We start from the raw sequence: 25,301 nt of genomic DNA on the forward strand, positions 1-25,301 counted from the left end.
GTCTCTCAAGATTTTTTAGGAGATTACTGTAAGACTCATGAGAGATCATTGAAATATCATCGAATGATAATTGAAAGACCAGGCAAAGTCTATGGAAAGAATTTTGAAAGATCACTTGATACATAAACATCTCTGAAAGACCATTGAAAGATCTCTATAGGACAGGTGTCTTTCAGAGTTCTTTGAGGGTTTTTGAGTCATTCCACAACAGAGATGACAAATTTCAGTGATCTTGGAGACTGCTGTATAAGACCTTGCCAATTTTTGGTCTTTAAAAGGTCTTGTACAGGTCTCCCCTCTGTGGATCTAGATCAATATATGATTACTAAAGTACATTAATTATCAGCTTAATATCTGAAGTGGAATGTACATGTTATGCAAATAAGCATCCGGCATGTTATAAATAATCAAGGAAACTTGTGATATTTTCCTCTAAAATTCCACGTAGATTATGTGTAACCTTGATGACCTTGCTTGGTTGATATTGACTATTTTCATGAGCAGTTACCACCGGAGCAGATACCCCACTCATATTGTGCAATGATGAGTCAGTTCTACATTGGTCCCACTGTTTGAATGCTTCATATTTCTATCCAAGTCTTGCTCCTTGACTTCGTAGAGTCTTTGCGTTTCTTGCTAGTATAGTCCACGCTAGCATGCTCCTTGATTGTCAAGTGATCAGCACAAGATGTCACACCCAGTACAAATAAAAGCTCGTTAGCTTCGAATATTTGGTCCTTGTAGCACACCACTTGTCTTGGTGGTGAATATGAGTACTTACTTGAATCACGAGATCTCTGGGCATGGTTTATAAGAGTACCAATGAGCATTTGCCCATACGAGCGACATGAAAGCCATTCATAAAGTCATGATAAAGGCTTAGTTAAAGTGTATATAGACATCTTTCCCAGATACAAGAATCATGATTAGACGTTCTTGCTGAATCCAGTTGCTGCTTCAGGATGAAGCATCCATTTTCTGTTCTTTTCTCTTTGATGAATCTCCTAAGGATGGCAACTATCTCCAAATATTGTAGCTATAGTTTCTAAGCAAATGGTATGCAAATAATATCAATATCCTAATATTTATGGCAAATGGAAATTCCTCAGTGAGACAATGAACAACCAGTAGACGTTAATAGATGAAGGACTAAGCCAGGTTATTGCCTTTCCAAAAGAGGACAAAACATAACGGAACACCGTTAACATCACCATCAAATACCATCCAACATTGATAAAGTGTGTACCCATTCCAGGATTTGTTTGCCACTTTGTGTTACTCATTGGTATACTGTGAGGGTATAAGAGGAATAAACCTTTCAGAAATTATGGTACGACTGAGGATGTTATTCTGGAGGAATGCTGACATTCATAGTGTCATGTATATAGATGTACTTTGGACAATCATACAACTCTCTGTACTGAAATCCGACAAGTCGAGCATAGGAGATTGGATATCAATCAAGAGGACTTTGACAAGAACCAAACCATTACCCATGTCTTCTTCCGACACAAGATGCCTCAATTAGACACTGTACATCAGTTGTGTCAGAACAAAAGTTTTATAGGAAGGCTTGCGCATGTTGAGCTCCTAAAGCATCAGTAAGGTGAAGCTCAGAATTTCTACACTAGGACCATAGAATGGTTTGTAGACAAGCCTATAATACACAATTTGTTGACCGGATTGGCAATGATCCAGGCTGTAACAGCTAGCATGTTGGAAGCCCTTAATATCATGTTATCATGCTATGACTACATTGGAAGACAACTGATTTTTATTCTTAGTATTTACCACTAATCATGATGATGATGACGCTGCTCTGCAAGTCCTGGAACCCTGTTCTGACCCAGACATGGCCAGAAAACATATTTTTTAGTCGAGCGGGTGTAGCCAAACTACTGAAGAAATTGTTAAAGAAAACAACCTGCATGAAGCTACTAGGCCAGATGGAATCTCTGCTACACTTCTTAATGAGACTATTCATCAGATCTCACCTGCTTTTCTTGGCCTTCCTTTTGTCTTTCCCACCATATAGGAAAGGATTTCGGCTCTACCAAACTACTCACCAATATCAAATACTGTGCTTTGTTCTTGCCAATCGCATCATCTTGTCAGACTAACAACATGGCTTTAGGACGTGAAGAACACATTTCCAGTATTTAACCTTAACTACAAATTGTATTAGGATGAATATGCATGCTTAGAGATAGCAGCATATTGATTTGAACAACAGTCAATGTGAGAACATCAAAATTTCTTGACATTTCCATATATGGATACTTATTTGCATAATATGCAAATGAGGGAGATTGGCTAGCTTTTTAAAATAAAAACATTGTACTTATATTCATCATGACATTTGTTTAAATTGCTTGCTTTTGGCATTTAATTTATAATCCTTGGGTTATTTTCCCTATTTTCTATTTTTAATGGCTAATTTGCATAATATGCAAATTAATTTTCAGGCATTGTGATGAATTCTCATGCTAAGTGATAGTAGCAAAAATGTCTACATAAATGAAATGTTTTCAAGCAGTGTATATGAGAACAATCACAATATCTTGACATTTTTTTTCCATATAAGGATGCTTATTTGCATAATATGCAAATTAGGTAGATTCGCTGGCGCTTTTGAATAAGAACATTGAATACAGTTATTTATCATTACATTTCGCTCAAATTAAATTGTTTTGGACAATTAATTTGTAATTTTTTGACAATTTTCCTTATTTTTCTAAATTTTTATGGCTAATTTTCATAATATGCAAATTTCATAAATTTCCACTGCTTGGATTTTTCGGGACTTTTAGTATGTTGTTTAGGGGACCTTCCTGGAAAGCATTGCAGTAGAAAATCAAGTGTTGCAATTAGTGGCGAGTCACCCCCCTATTCTGGCTAGATTGACTGGACTAAATTATACATCTTTGCAAGAACAAAGTTTGACTTGCAGAAAACCTCTGATCACATGGGATGGCTATTTCGATTCTATTCATTCAATTCAAGTCAATCCAATTCAATTTATTTCTTTATTTAATTTCCCATTCAAACGTAATACAACGTAATGGTACGCAGGATTTTTTAAGGGGGGGGGGCAGTTTTCAAGCTGAAAGAAATGTTGACAACCCCCTCCCCAAAAAACTCTTCACCATAAATCTAATAGTATCAAAACAAATTTAAGGGGGGGGTTAACATTTTTAACACCCCAACCACGACCCCCCCCCACCCAAGAGCCAGCTTCATGCCAGAGATAAATCACAGCCACCTTGGGCTCGAGGTCAGAAATTTGTTGTCTAGATAACAAAAGGCCATTTTCAACTCGCCAGGGGATGGCAAAGTATAAGGATAAAACAGTTATAGCATTAATAATTTCATATCACGCAGGGTTCCTAGGGAAAATATTTTACTTTTTTCCAGTCAGGGAAAATTCAGGGAATTTGATAAGAAATAACTCAAGTCAGGGAAAAATGCCTCAAATAAAGAAAAAATCAGGGAATTTTGATCAGCCCAAAAGTCAAAAGCTCGGTAGAAAGTCAGACTCTGTTATATTTTGTTGCTTATCAAAACAACATCCATTGAGTGACTGGTTATGGTGGTACTAATTAGTTTTACCATGACAAGAAACAGACGAGAAAAAGTTTGAAAATGACTCTTAAGTTGTAATTCCATGTAACCCTGCTTGTATGGCAGATGTATTGCTATGACATCAAGACAAGAAGAGGCTTGAATTAACAACTGTGCACAAACTAATTTGAAGCTCAGTGAGACTCCAAAACATGTATACAGAAAAGTGATAAGGGGTGTAGAAGAGTGTAGTAGTTTTATGGTACACCATGTATTCTTTGTAGGGTATATGGTATGTTGGTCCTGAAAATGACCACCCAAACTCTGCGTTTCTACGGGTCTGTTCTTGTCTCTTCAGGAGAATGAGCAATTTTTTTTTTTAAAAAGCAAGCCTTTCAACACTGTCAAGGTACGCCGTGTACCCACAAAAGAATACATGGGCCCGTATTCTGAAGTCGGGTTTAACTTAAACTCAGGTTTAAAGTTGTGGTTTAAGTATGGACAGCCAATACATAATCACTAACAGTAGAGATATCATACTTCAGCTCATTCGGCTCTCAAATCATTTATAATTGTGTAAGAAGTATAAATAGATGATTGTCTTCACCATCAATGAATCAGGAAAGAGCACAGTAAACATAAGAAACATACAACTTAATAAAAATTTTGATACTTCTGGCTCTCCATACTGAAACCACAACTTTAAACCCAAGTTTAAGTTACAGCCGACTTCAGAATACGGGCCATGGTGTTCCGTGAAACCACTACACTTTTCTTCTTATCCATGGAAACATTCGAAAGTTTTAAGTAATGGAGTTAAAGTCTGACTAAAATTCACACTTAATCTCAGTTCTGTGTGTTATATATAAATTTAGGCATTGACTTCACAATGGTCAGATCATGTACAGAAGAGGTACATAGATGTAGTCATTGATTGAGTTACTGAATGTGTGTTGGCATTACAGCATGACTTTAAATCACTCATAACTCTTTGTGAAAACAACCTCCTATTCTCTTTTGATCTTCTTGCAGTGTACCAAGCTTTGAGGCCAGTAAATTCCTGATCACTAATAGAGAGTTCCTAGGATTCGTTGAGTCCAAGGGATATGAAAATGAGAAGCTTTGGAGTAAAGAAGGCTGGAAGTGGAGGACATTCCGTCAAGCAATTCACCCAACATTCTGGGTGTGTGATAAAGGTAATATATGATGATAAGATGTTCAAGTGGATCTTTAAAGGTCAAGTCCACCTCAGAAAAATGTTAATATATACAGTCGTCCTCAAAATTATTCATACCCTTGTTGATATTTGTGATTGTTCATGTTTGTGATGAAATGAATGCACTTTATCAAGTTTCTCTAAGACTTATGTGTGACCTACTAGTGAAAGAATAACAACAATGCACAATTCAAGAAATTTCTGTTTTCAGGGGTATTTTATTCATAGATATTCAAACAATGTCATGTTCAAAATTATTCATACCCTAGGTTTTCTGAGTCCAATGTCTTTCATTAATAGTCAATAGCATAGCCTTTGTTTCTACGACTGCTTCTAGACGATTCCTGTAAGTGTCCACAAGCTTCCTGCACGTCTCCTGCGGGATGTTGGCCCATTCTTCCTTGGCGTAGGCCTCAAGCTGGGTCAGGTTGGTCGGGTTCCTAGCCATCACTGACTTTCAGGTCTCGCCACAAGTTCTCGATCGGATTCAGGTCAGGACTCTGACTTGGCCATTCTAGGACGTTGACATCATGGTCCTTGAACCATTTCCTCACCAGCTTGGCGGTATGCTTTGGGTCATTGTCTTGTTGGAACTTCCAGTTGGGGCCAAGCTGGAGTTTTTCGGCAGATTCCTTCAAGTTATCATCAAGGATCTGGATGTAATCCTCCTTTTTCATGATTCCTTTGACTCTAGCGAGGTTCCCTGTGCCACTAGAAGAGAAACATCCCCATAGCATTATGTGCCCACCACCATGCTTGACAGTTGGCACAGTGTTCTTTGGATTGTATGCTTCCCCTTTCTTCCTCCAGACGTATTCAACATCCATATGGCCAAATAACTCCAACTTCCTCTCATCAGACCACAGGATGTTTGACCAAAAGCTTGGATTTTGCTTCAGATGACCTCTAGCAAAGGCCAGTCGAGCCTTCCGGTGTTTCTTCCTGAGCAACGGTGTCTTCCGAGGCCTGCGTCCATGGAGACCTCCTTTGTGCAAGACTCGCTCGATGGTGGACCGGGACACCTTCGTCCCTGCCCGGTCAAGCGTTTCAAGTAGGGCCTTGGTTGTGGTCCGGGGGTTGTTGTGGACCTCTCTGCAGATTTTCCTGGCAAGTTTAGGGGACACCTTGCACTTCCTGCCACGCCCACTAAGGTTCTTCACAGTGTTGTACCTCTTGTGCTTCTTGATTCCACTCTGGACTGTTGCCACAGGGACATCATACTGCTTTGAAATGGCCTTGTAACCTTTTCCTTCAATGTGGGCATTCACAAGACGTTGCCGTAGGTCCTCACTGAGCTCCTTCTTCTTGGCCATGATTATCAGAGACTGAGAATATCCAGAATGCTTTCCTCTATTTATACCCTTTAAGAAAGATGCTATTTTCCATCATTGTTCAATGGCTTGTTTAACAAAGAGGGTATTTAATTCATTGGAACATCTTGAAATAACTATAGAACAAAGAATAGCACATTCCCAGACAGTAAAAATAATGCGCATTGTCATAAAAGGACATTTTTGTTTAGGTATTGGCAAGGGTATGAATAATTCTGAACAAGTGCAAAAAATAACTTTCGACCCTATCTATTATTATGCTAATGAAGACTTGCCAGCTTATATGTCAAATCATGCATAGCAACAAGCAGACAAAAGATACAAAGAAAGTTACATCATAATAGCTTTTACAAGTAAAGAATCTACCAAAGAATGTTTTTCCACAAGGGGTATGAATAATTTTGAGGACAACTGTATAAATAGAGAAAAATCAAACAAGCATAACACTGAAAATTTCATCAAAGTCGGATGTAAAAAAAGGAAGTCGTGACATTTTAAAGTTTCGCTTATTTTTCATAAAACAATGATATGCACAACTCAGTGGCATGCAAATGAGACAGTCGATGATGTCCATCACTCACTGCAGGGGTGTATTTCTTTTGTTTTTTATTGTTTGAATTATACAATATTTCATTTCTTACAGATTTGACAATATTCATTTCTTACAGATTTGACAATAGGGACAAACTTGACTGAAGCATATTTTATTAAACCATGCTAATTCCAAATGTTCAGGGAGGAATTACATGTAATCATTGTTTCACCTGAAAATGAGAAAATTAGAATATACCGTATTTCTTATTTTAAAATACAATAGAAATAGTAAGTAGATGACGTCATCAGTCTCCTCATTTGCATTCCGACCAGGATGGGCATATAACTATTTTGTGAAATTAAGCGAAAACTTTGAAATGTAATAACTTTTTTATTTTACATCCGATTTTGATGAAATTTTCAGTGTCATGCTTGTTGGATTTTTCTCTTTTTATTCAAATCAATTTTTTTGTTGGGGTGGACTTGACCTTTAAAGTGTGATTGGTTGTCACCTATTTGGCCTAATACATAGAATCGGGTATTTTGATGAGAAAGGCTGCATCTTGAGGCCGTCACATGGAAATTCATTATTTTTCCACCATTTTGAGTCGGATTTTTAAATAAATATCTGTCTATGTGTATAGTCTGTGTTCGTTTTGTATCTTATTCTACTATAATCGCGCAGATACGTAAGTGCGCAGACAAGGGGGACTGCGCAGACTTGGGGGAACTTGCCATACTTCACCTTGCTGCCCATGTTGAAAATGTAACATACATGTAAGTGTTTGTAATTTATCTTACAGAAATATACGGTTTGTATTACTATCATTTATTATGATTCTCATCTTCCAATCCTAGGGACATGGGTTCAATTCCAAGCCATGGCTTGTTTTCCTTCAGCAAGAAATTTACCCACGTTGTGCTGCACTCAACCCTGGTGAGGTGAATGGGTACCTGGTAGGAAGAAATTTCTTGAATAATCAGGGCCTATATGACAGCAAAGCTAAAGCCAGGGTAATAATAGCAGCGCTTTGTACCTCAGGCAAAAAACACCTACATTTAGTGAATCCAGCTATTATTATTATTTTTCATTCTCTTTATATTGTAGGTTGTGTGTCAGGCTGTGGAGGGGTATTGGCTGGTTACTCACATTGCAAGGCAGATCAAAACCAGAATGTTTCCACCTATAGGTAATGAAATAATCATCTATAAGCCAGTTTGTAGTTCCATTCTGCGCATGAATAAGGTCATTCGTAATGAAATGACATGGTGATTTGATTTAATGAGATAAGCACCAACTTTGATGTCGTGATTAGTGATATATTTTTTTGAACTGTTTTTCATGAGATCCACAAAAACAACAATCCAATGTATGTCTAATAGCGACTGATATTTCACAGATGGCTAAATACATGCTAATGCATTCAAAGTAGAAATAACTTCTTAGAGTGTTCATCGGTGTGCTATTCCAGTCACCGGGTCTATGCAATTTCTGCATCCTGCTATGTAGGGCATGCTTACATGATATTTTATTTTGAAATCTGCCCATCATAATGAAAGAAATGAAAGGTCATTTGACGAAAATTGCCCTTGAGGTAACTACGAACAGGTCTATTGAAATATATCTCCTTTTCTGAAATATTTACGACTAATAGTTATGAAAATGAAGTGTGTGTCATTCTAATATTTTTTTTTTTTCATTTTAAATAATTAATGCAAGAAGGCTCAGAGTTCCATGCTCATGCCATTGTAAAAACAGTATTTCCATGCAGTTATAAAGGGCAAAACATGCCATTAAGTATATTTTTGCAATACCACATCAAATATTGGGCTATATCAATTATGTTATTGTAACCATGCACAAGTCACCCAGATACAACCAGATACAAAGTGTTGTAAAAAAAACCCTGCTTTTTGTTTGAATGTGAAATCTGCTCTGCAGGTACCGATCATTTTGTGAAGAGACTGCTATTCCGTGGGACTGGCCTGTGGAAGTGAATTATCATGAAGCTAAAGCGTATGCAGCATGGAAAGGTTCAGACTATAGACTGCTAACTGAGGCTGAACACAATGCTATTAGGGATAGACAGGTATTGTTATATCTTTCATTAGGGATAGACAGGTATTGTTATATCTTTTATTGGTGACAATATATTTGCTCCGATCTTGATACATCGCAGAGGACATAGGCCCTGGTTAGAGTCAGGATTGTAATTGTGTTTTTGGTTCAGAATGATGTCATGATAGGGATTAGGGTTTAGTGTAAGAGGTTAGATGTCATGATTTTCTCAATGTTCAGATCTTCCATCAGAGCAATTGTTGCTGGAGCAAGTTTCATGGAACCCTTTTATCTACCTATATTGCTAAACAAGTGGACTGAAATATCTGATAATTGAACTTATGATCAGGGGGGCGTTTCATGAAAGGACTTGTCGGACGTTTTATCCGACAAGTCCCATTTTATCCAACAGTTACCATAGTAACAGTACTTTTCAGCCGATCAGCATCAGAGAAAGATGTCAGATCTGACAACTTGTCGGATGAAAATGTTGATGAAACACTCCCCACGAGAGCTTTGTGAGTTTTGTTAACTGATTTTGGAAATAGTAAAATGCATAAAGTGAAGAGTAATATGCCATATAGATATATATTCCTTAGTTTTAGTCTTTATTGAAATTTCCTTCAAATTGATGAATTCATTAATCACATACTGTATTATTTACAGAAATCAAGTCACAATGTCTTTTATTTGAAGATTTCCTTTTCAATATTTCAGTATGTAAAATGTTATAAGCATATCGAGACAGAACATTCAATGAATTTCGCTGTCAAAGGAATTACATGTAGGTAATATTGTTTCACATCAATTTGTGAGGTTTATCATGCCCAAACAGCATTATAAAAACAATGAAGACAGATGTTAATGCAAAGTTCATGTATCTTTTTTAAACAGGTTCCTGTCTCCAAGGGGATTGAATCAGACCTTATTTATGACAAAGAGCTCCACAAGAAATGTAACCTCAATCTTGTATTCGGCACTTCTACAGTAAGTATGCACGTATAGGCTCACAAGTAAGAAAATATTGTGGAAATCACAACTTTGTTGTGTTATTGCTTTGTGTTATGTTCTCAATATGTTTTTTGGGTGACCCTATATCTTGTTATCATAGCATATTTATATAATATTGACTGGCCTTGAGGGGAACATCAAATATGTTGCCAGCAAAAGAATCATATTGGCCCGAGTCTTTAGACGAGGGCAATGTGGGTCATTTAAGGGCAATATATTTGATGTTCCCTGAAAGAAGAGCCAGTCAATATTCTTATCATCCAAATCAGATATCTATAGCAAAAATCATGATAATGGGGATATTTCTTTTAAAGATAGAGTTCTATTGTGTCATGTTAATATCGGTCTAGGCTCTGCACTTTACCATTATGACGTACTTGCAAGCGCTCGGATTCAGCGTTGTCTTTATTTTGACGTATATTGTTGGTGCGCGGATCCTTATGAAGCGTATCTCTTTATACGCATCCACAAGTGCCCGGATGTGAGACCAGGGAAAATACAAAGGTATATTTTGTGTCGTCTCTGCATGCAAAGTAAATGCACGCATTGAGACCGAGGAAAATACAAACAATATACCTACCCTTCCCGATATTCAGAAAATGTAGGGCAATACGGTTTTGTAAATGACCAGCTCAGATGTCTGATACGGGTGATAATTCACGATATTAACAAATTTTGGTTGTAGGCATGATCAATATTGGATTTGTCAATGAAATTGCCCTCAAGATAATTTCTTTCAGAATAATGTGTATATCACATTCAATGAAGAATACTTATATATACTATATGAAATGTATGAACTGTTATGACCCAAACTTTCCTTGACAATTAGCCACCTTGGTTCTATGTCTCTTAGCAGCAGCCATACAGCCATACTGGGTTTTTAGACCAAATGTGTAGACCAGACATCTGTTAAGAATAAAATGGGTCAAGTCCATGTGGTATTGGACTATCTAAGAAGTAGATCAACTGAAGACTAAGTGAATATATCCTCCTTCCATTCCTATCTTCCACAGCCTGTTAACATGTACCCAGCCAATGAGAAGGGTTTCCATGATGTCTTTGGTAACGTATGGCAATGGGTAGAGGATCATTTTAATGGACTACCAGGCAGTGAGACACACTATCTGTATGATGACTTCTCTTCTCCTACCTACGATGGCAACCACAATGTCATTCTTGTAAGGATTTTACCTTCTTCCAATTAATGCATTTAAATATCAGATAACAGGGCCCTATAAGACAAAGGTTAGTGATTGATCGTTAAATGAAACGGCCTATCATGATCATTGTTGCATGTGAATTTTGCTTAGTAGATGGACTAGGAATTAAACAGAACTGTTCTTTCATATTATCAGTATATTTTGTGTTACAGGGCCCAAGTCAGTTTGATCCTCAGCATCAGCATCACCATGGAAAATTAATGAATAAATAGAATAATAAAATTTTCACCACAAATTTCACAATATTCTTTTGTAGGATTTTTTTGTAGGTATAAGTTTCTTGCCTTTACCTTGTTAATTCATATTTTAATAATTTTTTGTAAGAACTTTCTTGTTAAATTGTATATGCCAACATGGTTTCTATATTTCATTAATTATGGTTTATGGTCCACCTTTTTTGATAAATAAGGGCCACCTTTTATTACATTTTGATGGTAACAAGGCCATAAGATAAAACAAACATAAAATAGAAAAATAGATTATGATGTCAATGATGACTATGATGCAGACAAAAATGTTAGGATATTTAGTTCATCTGATAAAGGAGAGGCAAATCTCAGGGAAAGCATGTGCAGGAAACCTCTCCACATCATAGTGTTCAAGATTTAATTGTTCACAAAGTACAGGAAATTTATGGTCCCTTTGATTAAATTTGCTGACCCACTTAGCTCTTTTTTTTTTACTTTGGAAAAAAAAGTGGTATAGCTTGCAATTATCTGGCAACTGAGAATGCAAAAAGTGACCAAACCCCTTTATACTTTGATACTACAAAGTATTGTGGTAACAATGACAAAAGTAATGACAATAAATAATAATATGCAGCATTCAATGTTTCTGAAGTACTGCATGTTATAATCTGACTTCAACATTTCTACCCTAATTAGGGGCTTGACCATTCAAGGAATTCCTTATAACCAGGTAACCATTTACAACACCTGGGTGAAGGGTTACAATTGAAGATAAACAACTTTGCCAAAGGAAGCGAATTGATGCGATGGGATTTGAACCCTGGACCTTGTAGTGCAAAGTCCTGGGGGTGTTTCACAAAGATTTAAGCATGACTCGACTGGGCTATTTCGACGCCTAAGAAGACTGATTCACCCCCCCCATGATCTGCCGTTGATCGCGCGATCGCGACGAAAATTGGCACACGCGTTACCCATGGCATTATCTACAAAACTATAACATCAAATCTGCAAAAAATCTCAGTCTCATTAATTATGCTAATTTATGCGTAAAATCATAAGTTTGCTCTAATTAAATAAATAATCCCTGAAATGCTAATTTTTGCTTCATATACTCTAGATAGGCATCTGATCAAATTAATTTTAAAAAATTTCAAAATCACATTTATTTTCTTATGTATTCTATTGTTTTCTAAATTTCTTATGTAATTGTTTTTTTACTTTTTGTTTTTTTTTCGATGGAAATGTCGGGGACTTTATTTTGACCATCAACAAGATAAAATTAATTGATTTTAAGCAGTAAAGGAAAAATAATGATACATTTAGGAATTTTGGCTAAGAACACTATTTGCATTGGATTTGTACACAAATTCACGTTTTTGAGTAATTTTTGTCTGCATGCACTTACGAAATGTTGCGTAATTTTGGAACGCTTACCCCGCGGTCACAATTTTGGTCTCAAAAGTTGCGCGAGACTTGAAATTAAAAAGTCAGCGAGCGACGCGGTCAAAAAATTTCGCGCGGCAGATTTATCGCGGAAAATGTCGAGAATCAGCCCCCCCCAGTCTTTTTAGGGTTAAGTATGACCTAGAGTCGCATTTAAATGCCAACGGGTATATGATTACAGTGTGCAATCTTATTGATTAATACGCAGTAGTGCTTAAGTGAGACTTTAAGTCATACTTAAATCTTTATGCAACACCCTTCAAATTTATCCACTGGGCCACAATACCTGTAAATAATTTATCTTTATATCAGGGAGGATCATGGATATCAACTGGTGATGAAGCATCCAGGTTTGCTAGGTACGCCTTCAGGAGACATTTCTTCCAACATGCAGGATTCCGTTTGGCTCGTTCCATATCATCAAACCAAGAACTACCTGTCAGACTTGTGCGCAACCCAGCCCAACAAGATCACGGTATGTATTTCAGCTATTCAACATCTGTGGTTGTAGAAAAGGTTTAAAAAATAATGTAGGGAAATTTAAATAGCTTACCCAGAGTTAGTCCTGAATCTGCAAAAATCGCATTCAGTTTTGCCTTTTTTTCATGCTTAATATGGTGGTAATTCTTTGGCACACTTCTACAGTATACAAATACATGTAAGAGCGTGCAAGCAGGGCCAAATAATGAACGATGTGCGAGAAGAGCCTGTTGATATACCGCACCGGGGTCCACAGGACCGAGTGCAGTATGGCCATTTGGCAAGTCGAGCACCGATTTCATTACTTTGACCCTCTATGCACAAGAATGCATGCATTTCTTATACATGTACAATCCCCTCCCCATATTAATGAGTTTCCCCGAATGCTATATTTGATCTAAATTCTAGATAATTCCAGACCTCGCACTATCCTGCACTCTGACGTCAGAGTGCAGGATAGTGCATTTTGGATGTCATAGTGCAATTGCTGAATATTATATGATTCCATATGGACCAATCAGATTACAGAACATTCTTGGGAGTTGTATAATATATTTCATATGAATTCATGATGTATTTCATTCATTGGGTTGATTCCTATTATGACTTTTAAGCACAAAACATATTTGTAGCTGTCCAAGTAAAAATGAAATGATCTGCTTGTTATATTTGAAGAGATGGCAGAACAGATTTCAAGATCTTGCATATTCTCTTCAAAGAGTACATATAAATTTTCTGTTGTGGCTTTTATCCTTGTTTATTTCAATTTTTATTCAGTCCAAAAATTTAAATGATTTGTAATTTTTTTTAACTCTAAGGGTCATTTTCCCAATACTTGGGCTCCTGTCCACATTTAAAGCATGTCACCCAAATGTACCTGTATATTTTCCTGCAGTTGAATTCAAAAAGGATTTTTTTAGATTTCTTTATTTTGGGGCTCTTATTCACATTTGGGCATGCCACCTGTTATCCTTGTGTATATTCCACCATTCTCTGACCAAAGATTGTCTTTTACTATGGATCTTTCAGAGGTAACCCTCCCCCCTGGACGACATCAGTAAGAAGCTTGTTCTCACCACCAATAAACAGTTACACATGGAAACCCAAATCAATGCCGAGGAACGTCTCTTTGAGGAGTATGTCCTTGATGAAATTAACCTCTCCACATCCCTGCGTAAGATCTGTATGGCTGCTGCTAAGAGACATGGAACCAAGGTGGTAAATGCCCTCGATATAGGATGTGGGTGTGGCCGATTGACCTTTGAACTTTCCAGAGAAGTTGAGCATGTGAGTATGAATTGATAGATATATGCACCTCCATCTACCCATTGTGAGTTCATTTAATTTGACACCTGTTTACTTATCAATAGAAGCTCTCAAGCAACAAAGAATGAAGTTTTACGATAAAAAATACAATGTCCATTTATGATTGTTAATCTTCTTCTCATCTCATGTTGGTAAAGTCATCTCATTAACTCCTGACTTTGATTTAAGTAGAATTATGCCAGATATGGTATGTTAGAAGGGTTGATGGTAGAATTTGTTTTGTTAATACCTAAATAGGTAGCTATGAATTCTCTGCAAATTGCTCTTAAGATGGACTGACTCTTGAAAATAATTATGAAGGTAAAAATTTCATCAATTTGTTTTTCCTTGTTTTGGATGTGAGTCACTTTTCAACTTTTCAACAAGTTAAAGAGGGGGTATGCAACATTTATTGCTAAATACAATGTGTCTAAGAACAAATTCCTTCCTACCAGTACTCATTTACTGCAGTGGGATTTGAACCCAGGACGCTGTCGTTGAACGTTCAAAGACTAATTCACTGAGCCACAACTTCTCTTTGACTTCATTCAGGTTATTGGTTTAGAATACTGTGATGTGTATCTGAAGTCTGCTGAGGAGCTCCTATCCAAGAAACAGAAGTTATTCTACTGTCCTAAAGGTGACTGTCGAAGACCTGCCAAACGTCTAAAGAGATCAACACATGATGGATGCACCATTACTGCCAAACTTCCTACAGATACCAACCCTTCAAGAATAACATTGAAACAGGTTAGCTTTCTAACAAACAATTCTTTATATCAAATGAGAACCATGCAGAGTGATAAGAAAGTTGTCCAACTTCAAACTTTGTTACTTACAAAAAAGGGATATTAAAGGATTTTGTTGATTTTATATATCTATTCATCTATTTTATTCATTTATTCCAAATCTTCGAACTTATATTATATTTATAATATTTAGTTTCGATAAGTTCACAATTGGCCAATATGTAGAGGTCCTAATTGATTGAAAAGGTAATTTTGTTGTTGGTAACAGAGGATTTTACTGATCTAATAATGGTCTAGACAATTTATCTTTTCCCTCCAGTGAGTATGATTAACACTGATTAAGCTTCTGTAAGTCATGTAATTTACCATCATTAGGAAAGTAATGCTTGGAGTACAGTTGCCGTCTATTACAGTATTTTAAACTGAAGAAATCAACATTGTTGGTTGATAATAGAACTACATGTATCAGAGGACTTATTTTCTTGATGCATACAAGCATAGTCCTCTATCCTCAAGCTAAAAAGAAGTCATTTTTATCACGTTATTTGAAAATTTGCACATAAAAGAAATATGCTATTCAATTCCTGCGAGTATTTGCCATCTCAACATTTTTAAAAATACAATGACTATTTTTCTTGACAGTTTACTTGGATTCCCAACGAGCTTAGTGGATTCGATCTGGTTGTACATCATTGTTTGGATAGAGTACAGAACAAGAAAGGTAGGACAGAGTTTTGAGGTTTGTCTGCTACGGCAGCTGATTACCATTCAATGAAATCTAATAAAGAGGAAACATACTAGCCAGTTTCTGATCACCACAGTCACTCCAAGCTATGTAGCCTGAAACAAATCAATACCTTTCTTCATGTATAAAGCAAGCTAAACTTTTCCATTCACTGATAATTAGGACTATCAGGGGAGCATTCATGAAGCAAAAAGGTAGTAATTTAACATTTAACCTGTGTGAGTTGAGCTGATTATGCCATAATACACATATTGTCAATAGATACGTCACACATTTGTGCGCTGTTAGCCTTGAACACACGAGCGTCCGATCAGGGTAGCCATGCCAAAGCCTGGTAGTTGCAGCATTTAGAAACATTGTATTAAGCGCTATATGAATTTTGCATACTATCATTATTTTTGTATTAACAGAGATGTAACACAATTCAATAGCATTAATGGATGTACAAGGAGAAATAAAATATTCAAACTACTTTTTTCTGTATTTAAAGAATGATAAATCTGTTCATTTATGATAACTTTTATCAGCAATGCTTTTCATCTGGAATAATTTTGTGACTGGATGGTATTCTTGTACAAAATTTCTGTTTATTGGGTATCCATTTTTGGTATCAAAGTATAAAAGCACCATATAAAGGTCTTGGACCCTTTTCATGAAGACTTACAAAAATGGTAACTTCTCCATTTTAGTATTACCATAGAACCGTATTGTTATTGGCTTCTGGGCCTTGTTACCATGGTAATGGCAAAGTAACTTTTGTTGCAACTCTTTATTAAACATGGTCTAGAAGAGGTTTCCTTTCATTTTTGTCTCGCCTGCATAGCAGAGCAAGACTATAAGCGCTGCTTTTCTCCCAGCGGCAGCGTCGTCAACATTGAAATCGTAACCAATTTTTTTGAAATGTCATCATAACTTAGAATGTCAAGGGCCCAGTCCATGAAACTTGGACATAAGGTTCATCAACTACTACTGAAGATCCTGTTTGAGTGTCAGGTCAAATCACCAAGGTCAAAGGTCATTTAGGGTCAATGAACTTAGACCATGTTGGGGGAAACAACATCAAAATCTTATCCAAAGTAAAGTCTTTGAAATGTCACAACTTTAGAATTTTATGGATCTAGTTCAGGAAACCTGGACGTAAGGGTAATGGTGTATCAGTAAACACCCTGCCCGAGTTTCATGTCACATGACCAAGATCAAAAGTCATTTATAGTCAACAAAATTTGGCCATTATAGGGGTATTTATTGAATTGCCATCATAACTTTTAAAGTATATGGATCTGGATCATGTAACTTAGACATAGGAGTAATCCAGTATCACTGAACATCCTGCCTCATCTATTGTCAATGAACTTTGGCCATGTTAGGGTCAATGAACATTTTTATTATCATATGAGTTGTGTTTTTTTCAATAATTATTAAATAGTTATTTTAAAAGGCAGCACTGTTGCTATATCTGCGTAATGCAGGCAAGGCTGCCAGATGCGTTCCACTTAATGAAGAATAGCATTTTGAACGTGAGTTTTAACACGGTGTTTATTCATTCATGGTTCACCTTAACTTGTAATATTGTTTGTGTGTATATCTTTTGTGTATCCTTTTATTCATCATTCTCATCTATTGTGTGCTTCAGATGACCCTTGTTCATTTGCTGATTTTAATACCAGATCACTTAACTCGCTGTACCTTTTCTTTCCTGATTTTCTCCCTATTTTATACAGGTCAAAATGTATGTAAAGCGCAGAGTATCATGATCATCCCTGCAAGTCTAAATATTCCTTAAATGAAAGTTAGATTGAATAGTTGCCCTCTAAACAATCCAGAACCCACTTCAAAAGAACTGAATACGTCATTCAGATATCACATGTTCCTAAATGATTTTTTCCTTTGCAAAGTCACTATTCTGCTTGTTACTGTGTTATAAATTGGACCTTTTGTACCATTTTGGTATTAGCAGTGGAATATGTCTGTAAAAGTAGCCAAGGTCTACGTGTTTATTTTTGAAATTTCTAGTTACATGTAGATGATTAATATTTGTGTTGTATTGGGGGAAAAAGTTGTTAAAGATATCATAAATTTGGTGGCAGCAGTGGGATCAATAACATCAATGTATATAGATGAATTTTAGAACCTAAATCGATATTAAAAAGCTCGGGTTTTTTTCAAGACAATTTCAAGAAAACTGCCTTTTCGCCCATTTTGTCAAATTTCTGCTTAGGTTACATCCGCTTTGTCTGATAGCCATGCGATTTAAAATAGCTTGAAATATTGTCCTTACTGGTTTATACATGAATTTTCAGTATTTCAGAATTTTTGGGCAGTTCAATGATGTTGCCAGCAATAGGATATAGATGAAACACCGGTCAGTAAGGACTTCAATCTAAATGATAGTCAACTTTAAGCTATGGCCTAAAGTAATAACTCTAAATACTGCTGCAAAATTTTGACTATCAGTCACCATGCTATTCGGGATACATGTAGCTTATCAGTTTTGATGTAGGCTCCTACTTAAACTAGTCTTATTAGCCTATGATTTGGAATGTCATAACTTTAAGTAGGTAGTCTTCGAGATTTTGGCCTTTATGAATTAAAGATTGAAACCAAAGTTTTGCTAAATAAAATATAACAGTAAATTTTAACTGTATTTTTGACACAGTTTTTTCCCTGTCTAGATAATACTCAAATTGTTACTTTTTATTTGTTATAATGAATAATTATGCAACACATTTGGGTTTTATGTAGGTCCAGACATTATAAATATGTTGAGTAGCTTCACAATTAAATCAGTCTTTTCCATTATGCAGGATAGAATATGTACAAGTCCTTATTAAGAAGATTTTGAATAGTACCATTGTGAAGGATGTACATATTGCATCTGAAAGAGAAGTTCTTAATAATTCATACTATTATACGCTTGAGATAAAACAAAAACAATAGAATTGACTGTGCAAAGGAAATACTATTTCATTTTCATGTATTTAAAAAAGAATTCATTAGCTTGAATATCTGCTGTGAGTCAAGATTTTGCCATAGAAATCTTTTTTTTTAATAGAAATAGTCGTATTTCATGGTGATATGAATATTTTGAAGTGGGTTGTGGGAAATCTTGGTTGCTGAGCAAGAAGTGACATGGAGGATATCAGTCATCCCTGCAAGTCTAAACGTCCCTCTAAAATAGTTCTAAAATATTAGATTAAAAAATGTAGCGTAATGAAAATGCCATATGGATATGCGAATACACAAGAGATATTTCAATTAAAACCGAATGTGATTGACATGCAGTTCATGGAAACAGAGAATTTCATATATTTCCCAGAACAGGAATAATCAATAATGTAATATATCTCCTTTTACTATGAACACATCCAAGATGACCTTTAGTGATTAGCACACTTTAGGCATTTGCATTTATTTTATCTTGGATGAGACTGGACGTTGGACAGATGGCATCGCTATGATATCATTTACACTGGATGTGATCATAGCAAAGGGAGGATTTTACTTGCTAATAGTTGCAATATAATGTTTTCCTTTACTTTTTTAGTTGTGAACACTTATACCAAAGACACACAAAAACCATAAAGCACCTACCTAAAATGGACTCCATCAGCAAATAACAAAAAATGTTTCATAAATTTCTCATCAATCGAGAGTATTTCCATATGGCATCCATCTGTGTTGGTCAAACTTTGTCTTGTGAGAAACAGATTTTTTTATCATCTTTTAAACAATGATTTATCAAATTATCCTGAATGAAATATTGTTATATACATGTCAATGTGTTATGTCAAATACTATGACAAATCCTCATCAAGAACATTAAGATTTAAATCAATGATACTTGATAAACCGGCATCTTTAGGTCTAAATGTAAGTGTTTACACATAAAGTAGGAAATGCTATGTGGAATATATATAAAAATAAATTTGGTAATATGTATATATTTAATACAATTTTGGATTGAAAATGATTATGTTGAGAGAAGTAGATGAAAGACCAAGACAAGGTTTGATGCTCTGTGGACTTAACAAAGTCTCAAAAGCGTCAGCACAGAAAAAATAAAATATAAAACCTAAATCATTCTAATAATATTAAAACATAATATTTAGTATAAAATCTCATCAAAACTGATGGAGCATGGTAAATGGTAAGAATTTTTCGATTTTTTCTTCATTTTCATTGTATTCTATTATTGTGTGTGTGTTTTTTTTTCATTATTTGTTTGCATGTCCATATTCAAATATTTTAGAGAAAACTGGTTCAAAGGTATTATTGAACATTGTAAGTAAGCAAGCACTGCATGAATAAGAAGTCAAAGCAGCTGTACGCACAATTAAAGAAATAACATACTAATATTTTTGCAAAATGTTAATTTTTACATATTTTGTAATACATTTGACAACATCTGGAGCATCTTTCCCAAAAGTTTTGATGTTCATGCCATTCTTCTCTCCGGTTTGGTTACTGTCTTTTACTATATTCACTGATATCTTTGAACTTCTCTGACATTGTGTTTGTTTCACATTTGAGAAGAAGGCATCTGCAAAGTACTCATTTGTGTGCTTTTCTTTTTCAAAAGTTTTTGCCACATTTTCTTTTCTTTTAATCTATTAATATTCGACTTGGCAACTCGAAAGTTTGTTCATGTTTCAGAGTTAGGCATTACGAAGAAGGGAAATTATTGTCAGATGTTCTGGGCCATTTTGATGATCCAAGTCCAGAGTCTTTGGAAATGCCAGAGGCTACTGGACAAGACTGCAATCGTAAAGTGAAGCAATAGTTGACGTTGCTCTGACATTAAAGCATGAATAGAGAAATATGGATTGAAATACTGTTAAACAGGATACTGAAGAAAAGGTTGTTTGATCACCAAGGATATATGAGAAATAATTTTCAGTGATATTGAGGTTTGCTATTTATGATGGAAAATAAAGAATGGGAATCCATTCTGTTGAATGATGAAGAAATATGAAATTTCCAGATAAGATGAAGGAACGTCTAGAGCCAACGTCAATTGTTGCTTTACTCTCCCATTCATCTTGTGATGGGCAGAGCTCATCAGTTCTGCTAACCATGTGATGGTCATATGATGTGCATGTGATATTCATGTGGTTAATTACAGAACAAGGCATATTTCCTGCATGTGATTTGCATGTAATGATCATGCGCTGAACTTCCATCTGATCCTATCTAATGCATGTTGTTAATCCACATTTTCTACTGCTTAGCTTGGCTGATTCGACTATGGGAGATTCTTACTCCAAGCGGAATTGCAGTAATCTCTGGCCTCGGTGACTGGACAAGACAGAAGCTAGAACCCATCATTGGAGACAAGTAAGTTCTATCACATGTTGTTGCTGAGTGGTCTGGGGTCCCTGACTCAGAGATGCCAAGTTCAAAGACCAGCTATGCGTGAGATTTTCTGTGAATCTGAGTGAGATCACAGACATTGTGTGCAATGTATATGGGGATAGGCTGTGATAGTTGCGTGAGACAGAGATTTGAGGGGATGAACAAGAGTCCAAAATGCTCGAGTCTCATGCATAATGCGTGAGACTTGGTAGCTCTGCTGACTAAGTATATATTAATTTATGGGGTTCAATCCATGGCCAGGGCACATATACAGTGTACACAGTTAATCGGCAAAGCTCCTTTATCTTACATTGAAATAAATTAACATGGTATTATAAGTACCAATATGTACTTGAATTTTCTTTCTTAGAAGTTCTATTTCATAAATTTCTAATAAAGGCTTGTGATGTGGTTTTATCAATAATGTTGTATTAATATTGTTTATTAGTTGAATTGAGTAATAACACCAACCATAATCATCAATCCTTGGTAAATCCTAAGGCTAAGGTCACAACCCCAAAAATTAGCCTGCTCAGTGACTGGGCGACAAGTTTTTAGCCAATTTTGGTTGGGCACCCAGCAGCGACCATCCGGGCACCAGTGGTTTAGGGGGAATCGTTCGGTCGCTGCTCGCGATTTAGGGCGGAGTTAAAATTCTGGTGGCACCTGCTCACTTTTCACTTGCCACCCTAGATATGGTGCCTCAGTGTTCAACCAGCTAATCAAGCAGTCGAATGATTTAGGTAAAAACTAGAACTCGTTGCATTATAGGACTGGGCTATTTGAGATGCATCGAGGACGGGATGGGGGGGCCCTTCTGATCTTGGCCGCTGTTCGCGCGATCGCGCCAAAATTTGGCATGCACATTCTTTACCACATAAACTACAAGCTAGTATTAAAAAAAATCTGAAAATTTTATTTTTTATTATCATAAATAAAAGATGCAAATACATTCATGAAAAACATTATTTGCATATTTAACACCGTATTTCACTTCAAATTTTCTTCTTTTTATTGCAGATGTCATATTTTTAATCTAATTTAAAGGTTTTAATTAACACAAAAATTTTTTTCCTTATGTAAAATTCTTTGGTTTTAGAATTTCTTATGTTTGTTTTTTCATTTTTGTTTTTCATTGTTTTTTTCAATGGAAGTTATTACAGACCATTTAACAACTAAATTAAACCCTAAATTTAGCAGATCTGTTAAAAGGAACAATAATCACCCATTTATGAATTTCATCTCCCATAGACTTTGCACACAAAATATAAAAATGAGCCATTTTCGGCATGACATTGTCTCGTAAGAAGTCACGTGACGTTGCGATGGTATACCCGTATGTTGTGAACTTGGTCTCAAAAGTTGCATGAGACTTCAAAGAATAAAGTCATAAAATTTTGCTGCGCTTTCTTTTTGCATTTTGGAAATATTCTGTGAAGCATCGAGGGGGGGGGCCATCATGGGGCCCCCCAGTCCTTTTAGGGTTAAAGGCTGTCGAGCGGTCACCGGCCGGTTGCCAGTTGCCGGTCACTGAGAGTTTGGTCAATGATCTAACAGTGATTTCAAGATCGGCCAGGCGATTTCTTAAAAATAGGCCGGTGACTGCTAGGAGACCCCCAGGAATCGGTTGGTCGTCAGCCGATCACCGCTCGGATGCCAAACAGAAAAGTTCCCGGATTTGACCCATCTTTAGCCTTGAGTAATAAAAATACTTATCGGTGGCCAAGCAGAGCCCTGTTGATTACTCAACAGGGCTCTGCTTGGCCACCGATAAGTACTTTTACAGCCCACTTAACTTCTCCACAAATCGTTGGGCGATGCCTAAATTCCAGCGGCGCCTGAGCAGGCTACTAATCGGTCGGTCACCGCTCTAAGATTTGACTGGAGCCTTACACTGTCAAAGCTTTGCACTCTGATCTGAGTAATAGCAAAATGTGTTGATTGTAGCAATAATAAAGAAAGCTGTTGACATTGAAAATGATATAAATTTTACTTTGTAAACCTTGGTCTCTCTTATTACTTGTCTAATTTCTTTAATGCTCTCATCATTCTGTCATTTCTGAATTTTCTCCTTTCATTCAAACCCTCTCATTACCAATGTTTCTATTATCTCTATCAAATTTTATGCTTTTTTTATCTCTCTAAAGATTGCGGTACCTAGACACGGTTCCTGTTCATTATGGTTATGATTACTGGCTGACTGAACCAGATCAAGAAACATGGGTTACTGTCTGGTGTCTGAAGAACACAGAAAATGGGCAGTCCATCTAGATGAAGTACTCATCTGCAAAAATACAAAGTCAGGCATATCATGTAAATACAAGTACAATTATTCTTAATTGCACTCTAGATGATCTTTCAACTTATTCTTCCATCATGAGGCAGAGACGGTTCCTATGATATGGGATGTCATAAATCACCAATGAGAAATAATCAGTGGCTCAAAATATGTAGTCTATTGATGATTTGCCTTTTCAACTTGTTTCTTGAAGATGGTGATCTCATAGGTTGTGATCTTGGGATGGCTAATGCTTTATAATGAAGGATGAAAAGCTGATTTATAACCCTTATTATTTCCTTCAGATTAATTTACTTTTGGCAAATCAGTGACATTGGATATCCCTTCTATTTTACATTTGGCTCTATGTCAAAGCATAAAATTCCTCTAATTCATTACAAAATTATTAGGGCTATCATTTGCCACCTTGATTTTTTTTTTGTCGGTTTTGGGAGTATTAAAACAGCACATAAATCCCATGTATGGGACAACATATAATCAGAATGCATTAAATGGGCTTTCTTGGCAATAGTAATCAATAATTAATTCCTTCACAGTTTTTTTTTAACTGTAACTTTAGGAGTTAAGCCACATGCATTATTGTTTATATAACTACAGTAGGGACACATTGTTTTTGAAGCACTGTACATGTTTCACATCAGTTGCCATAGATTTTCACCTTCTAACATTATAAATTGTTTTGAATTGTAGCTTTAAGCATGATGTCTTAATTTTGTTTTATGAATATGATTATTGCTTTATAAAATATGTTTGATAAACACCATTTGTCATAATCTCTTATTCTATGACTGATAAGTTCTATGGAACAATATTTTTTTCTGGAGTTTTGAATGTATATATATATATATATTATCATACTTTATTTTGACACAATTATTAATTTTTTTCTTGTGTTAACTGTTAATGCTTGATATAACAGTATGTTGTTTACTAACAGTATGATTTTAGAACATGATATATCTGTTACTACTTGTCAGATGAACATTGATCTTACAGTAAGAGCTCCCTCTTTGTTGAGACTTATACAAGGTAAGATGTACAATGAGTCAATCAGTCTGAAATGATTCCTGTATGATTACATGAATTCATATTTATTATAGAAAGAAGGTTTATTCCAAATAATCATGCTATAGAATCTGAATTTGATCAATCAACTCAATAAGTATTACAATCTAACTTAAGAATTACCTAAAGTATTCTAAAGAATACTTCATATATTATAAAATAACTACATGTAATGTACATGTATGAAATATTGATGTGTGGGTTTACTTGCATTATAGAATTATGTAAATATTTGATGTCAAATCTTTCTCTTCAAGAAATTGTATTCCAGTCTGTTGTATTTGTTTTTTTTTAAAGAAAATTCTTTGCACATAATGGCAGATTGTTTAGTGCTTTCTCTTCATGTATGGTGAAAACAGTATGCACCTGATTATGGTTTAGAATTAAAAGAATATTTATATATTTCTACAAAAAAGTGATTTTGGTAGGAGCAAATAAAGTAGAGTGATTCCTTTGTTTTTAAAGGAATTTTGTTAGATCAGTATTTATAGAAATGATGCATGTGGCATTACGACTTGTGACAGCTGTTTTTTGTACATTTTTGTCATGTAGTATGTTTTCTAAAGCAGTCATGTGTACAACAAAAACAAAATGAATTCCTTTCTGTGGGATTATTCTTTCTGAAAACTTATGCAGAATAATATTGCAGATCAGAGACATTTGCTAATTTTCAGTTGTTCATACGATATTATCCTAGCAGGAAAACAAGCCCAAAGATGGCAGTAAAATTTCTTCTAGTC

At 35.7% G+C, this 25,301-nt stretch overlaps 1 protein-coding gene across 1 annotated transcript in view; it reads left to right on the forward strand.

The window, feature by feature from the left end:
• Positions 1-24,173, forward strand: part of LOC121423426 (ergothioneine biosynthesis protein 1-like) — a 49,985-nt gene extending 25,812 nt beyond the window's left edge. The window contains 12 exon segments of the mRNA XM_041618763.1: positions 4,594-4,757; positions 7,751-7,832; positions 8,585-8,732; positions 9,596-9,688; positions 10,729-10,893; positions 12,879-13,041; positions 13,271-13,275; positions 14,076-14,333; positions 14,904-15,101; positions 15,743-15,821; positions 21,074-21,179; positions 23,345-24,173. Coding sequence (XP_041474697.1) covers positions 4,594-4,757; positions 7,751-7,832; positions 8,585-8,732; positions 9,596-9,688; positions 10,729-10,893; positions 12,879-13,041; positions 13,271-13,275; positions 14,076-14,333; positions 14,904-15,101; positions 15,743-15,821; positions 21,074-21,179; positions 23,345-23,468 — 1,585 coding nt within the window. The 3' untranslated portion in view covers positions 23,469-24,173.
• Positions 24,174-25,301: the final 1,128 nt, after the last annotated feature.

The sequence above is a fragment of the Lytechinus variegatus genome, chromosome 11 (assembly GCF_018143015.1).
Source record: "Lytechinus variegatus isolate NC3 chromosome 11, Lvar_3.0, whole genome shotgun sequence".
Lineage (NCBI taxonomy): Eukaryota > Metazoa > Echinodermata > Echinoidea > Temnopleuroida > Toxopneustidae > Lytechinus > Lytechinus variegatus.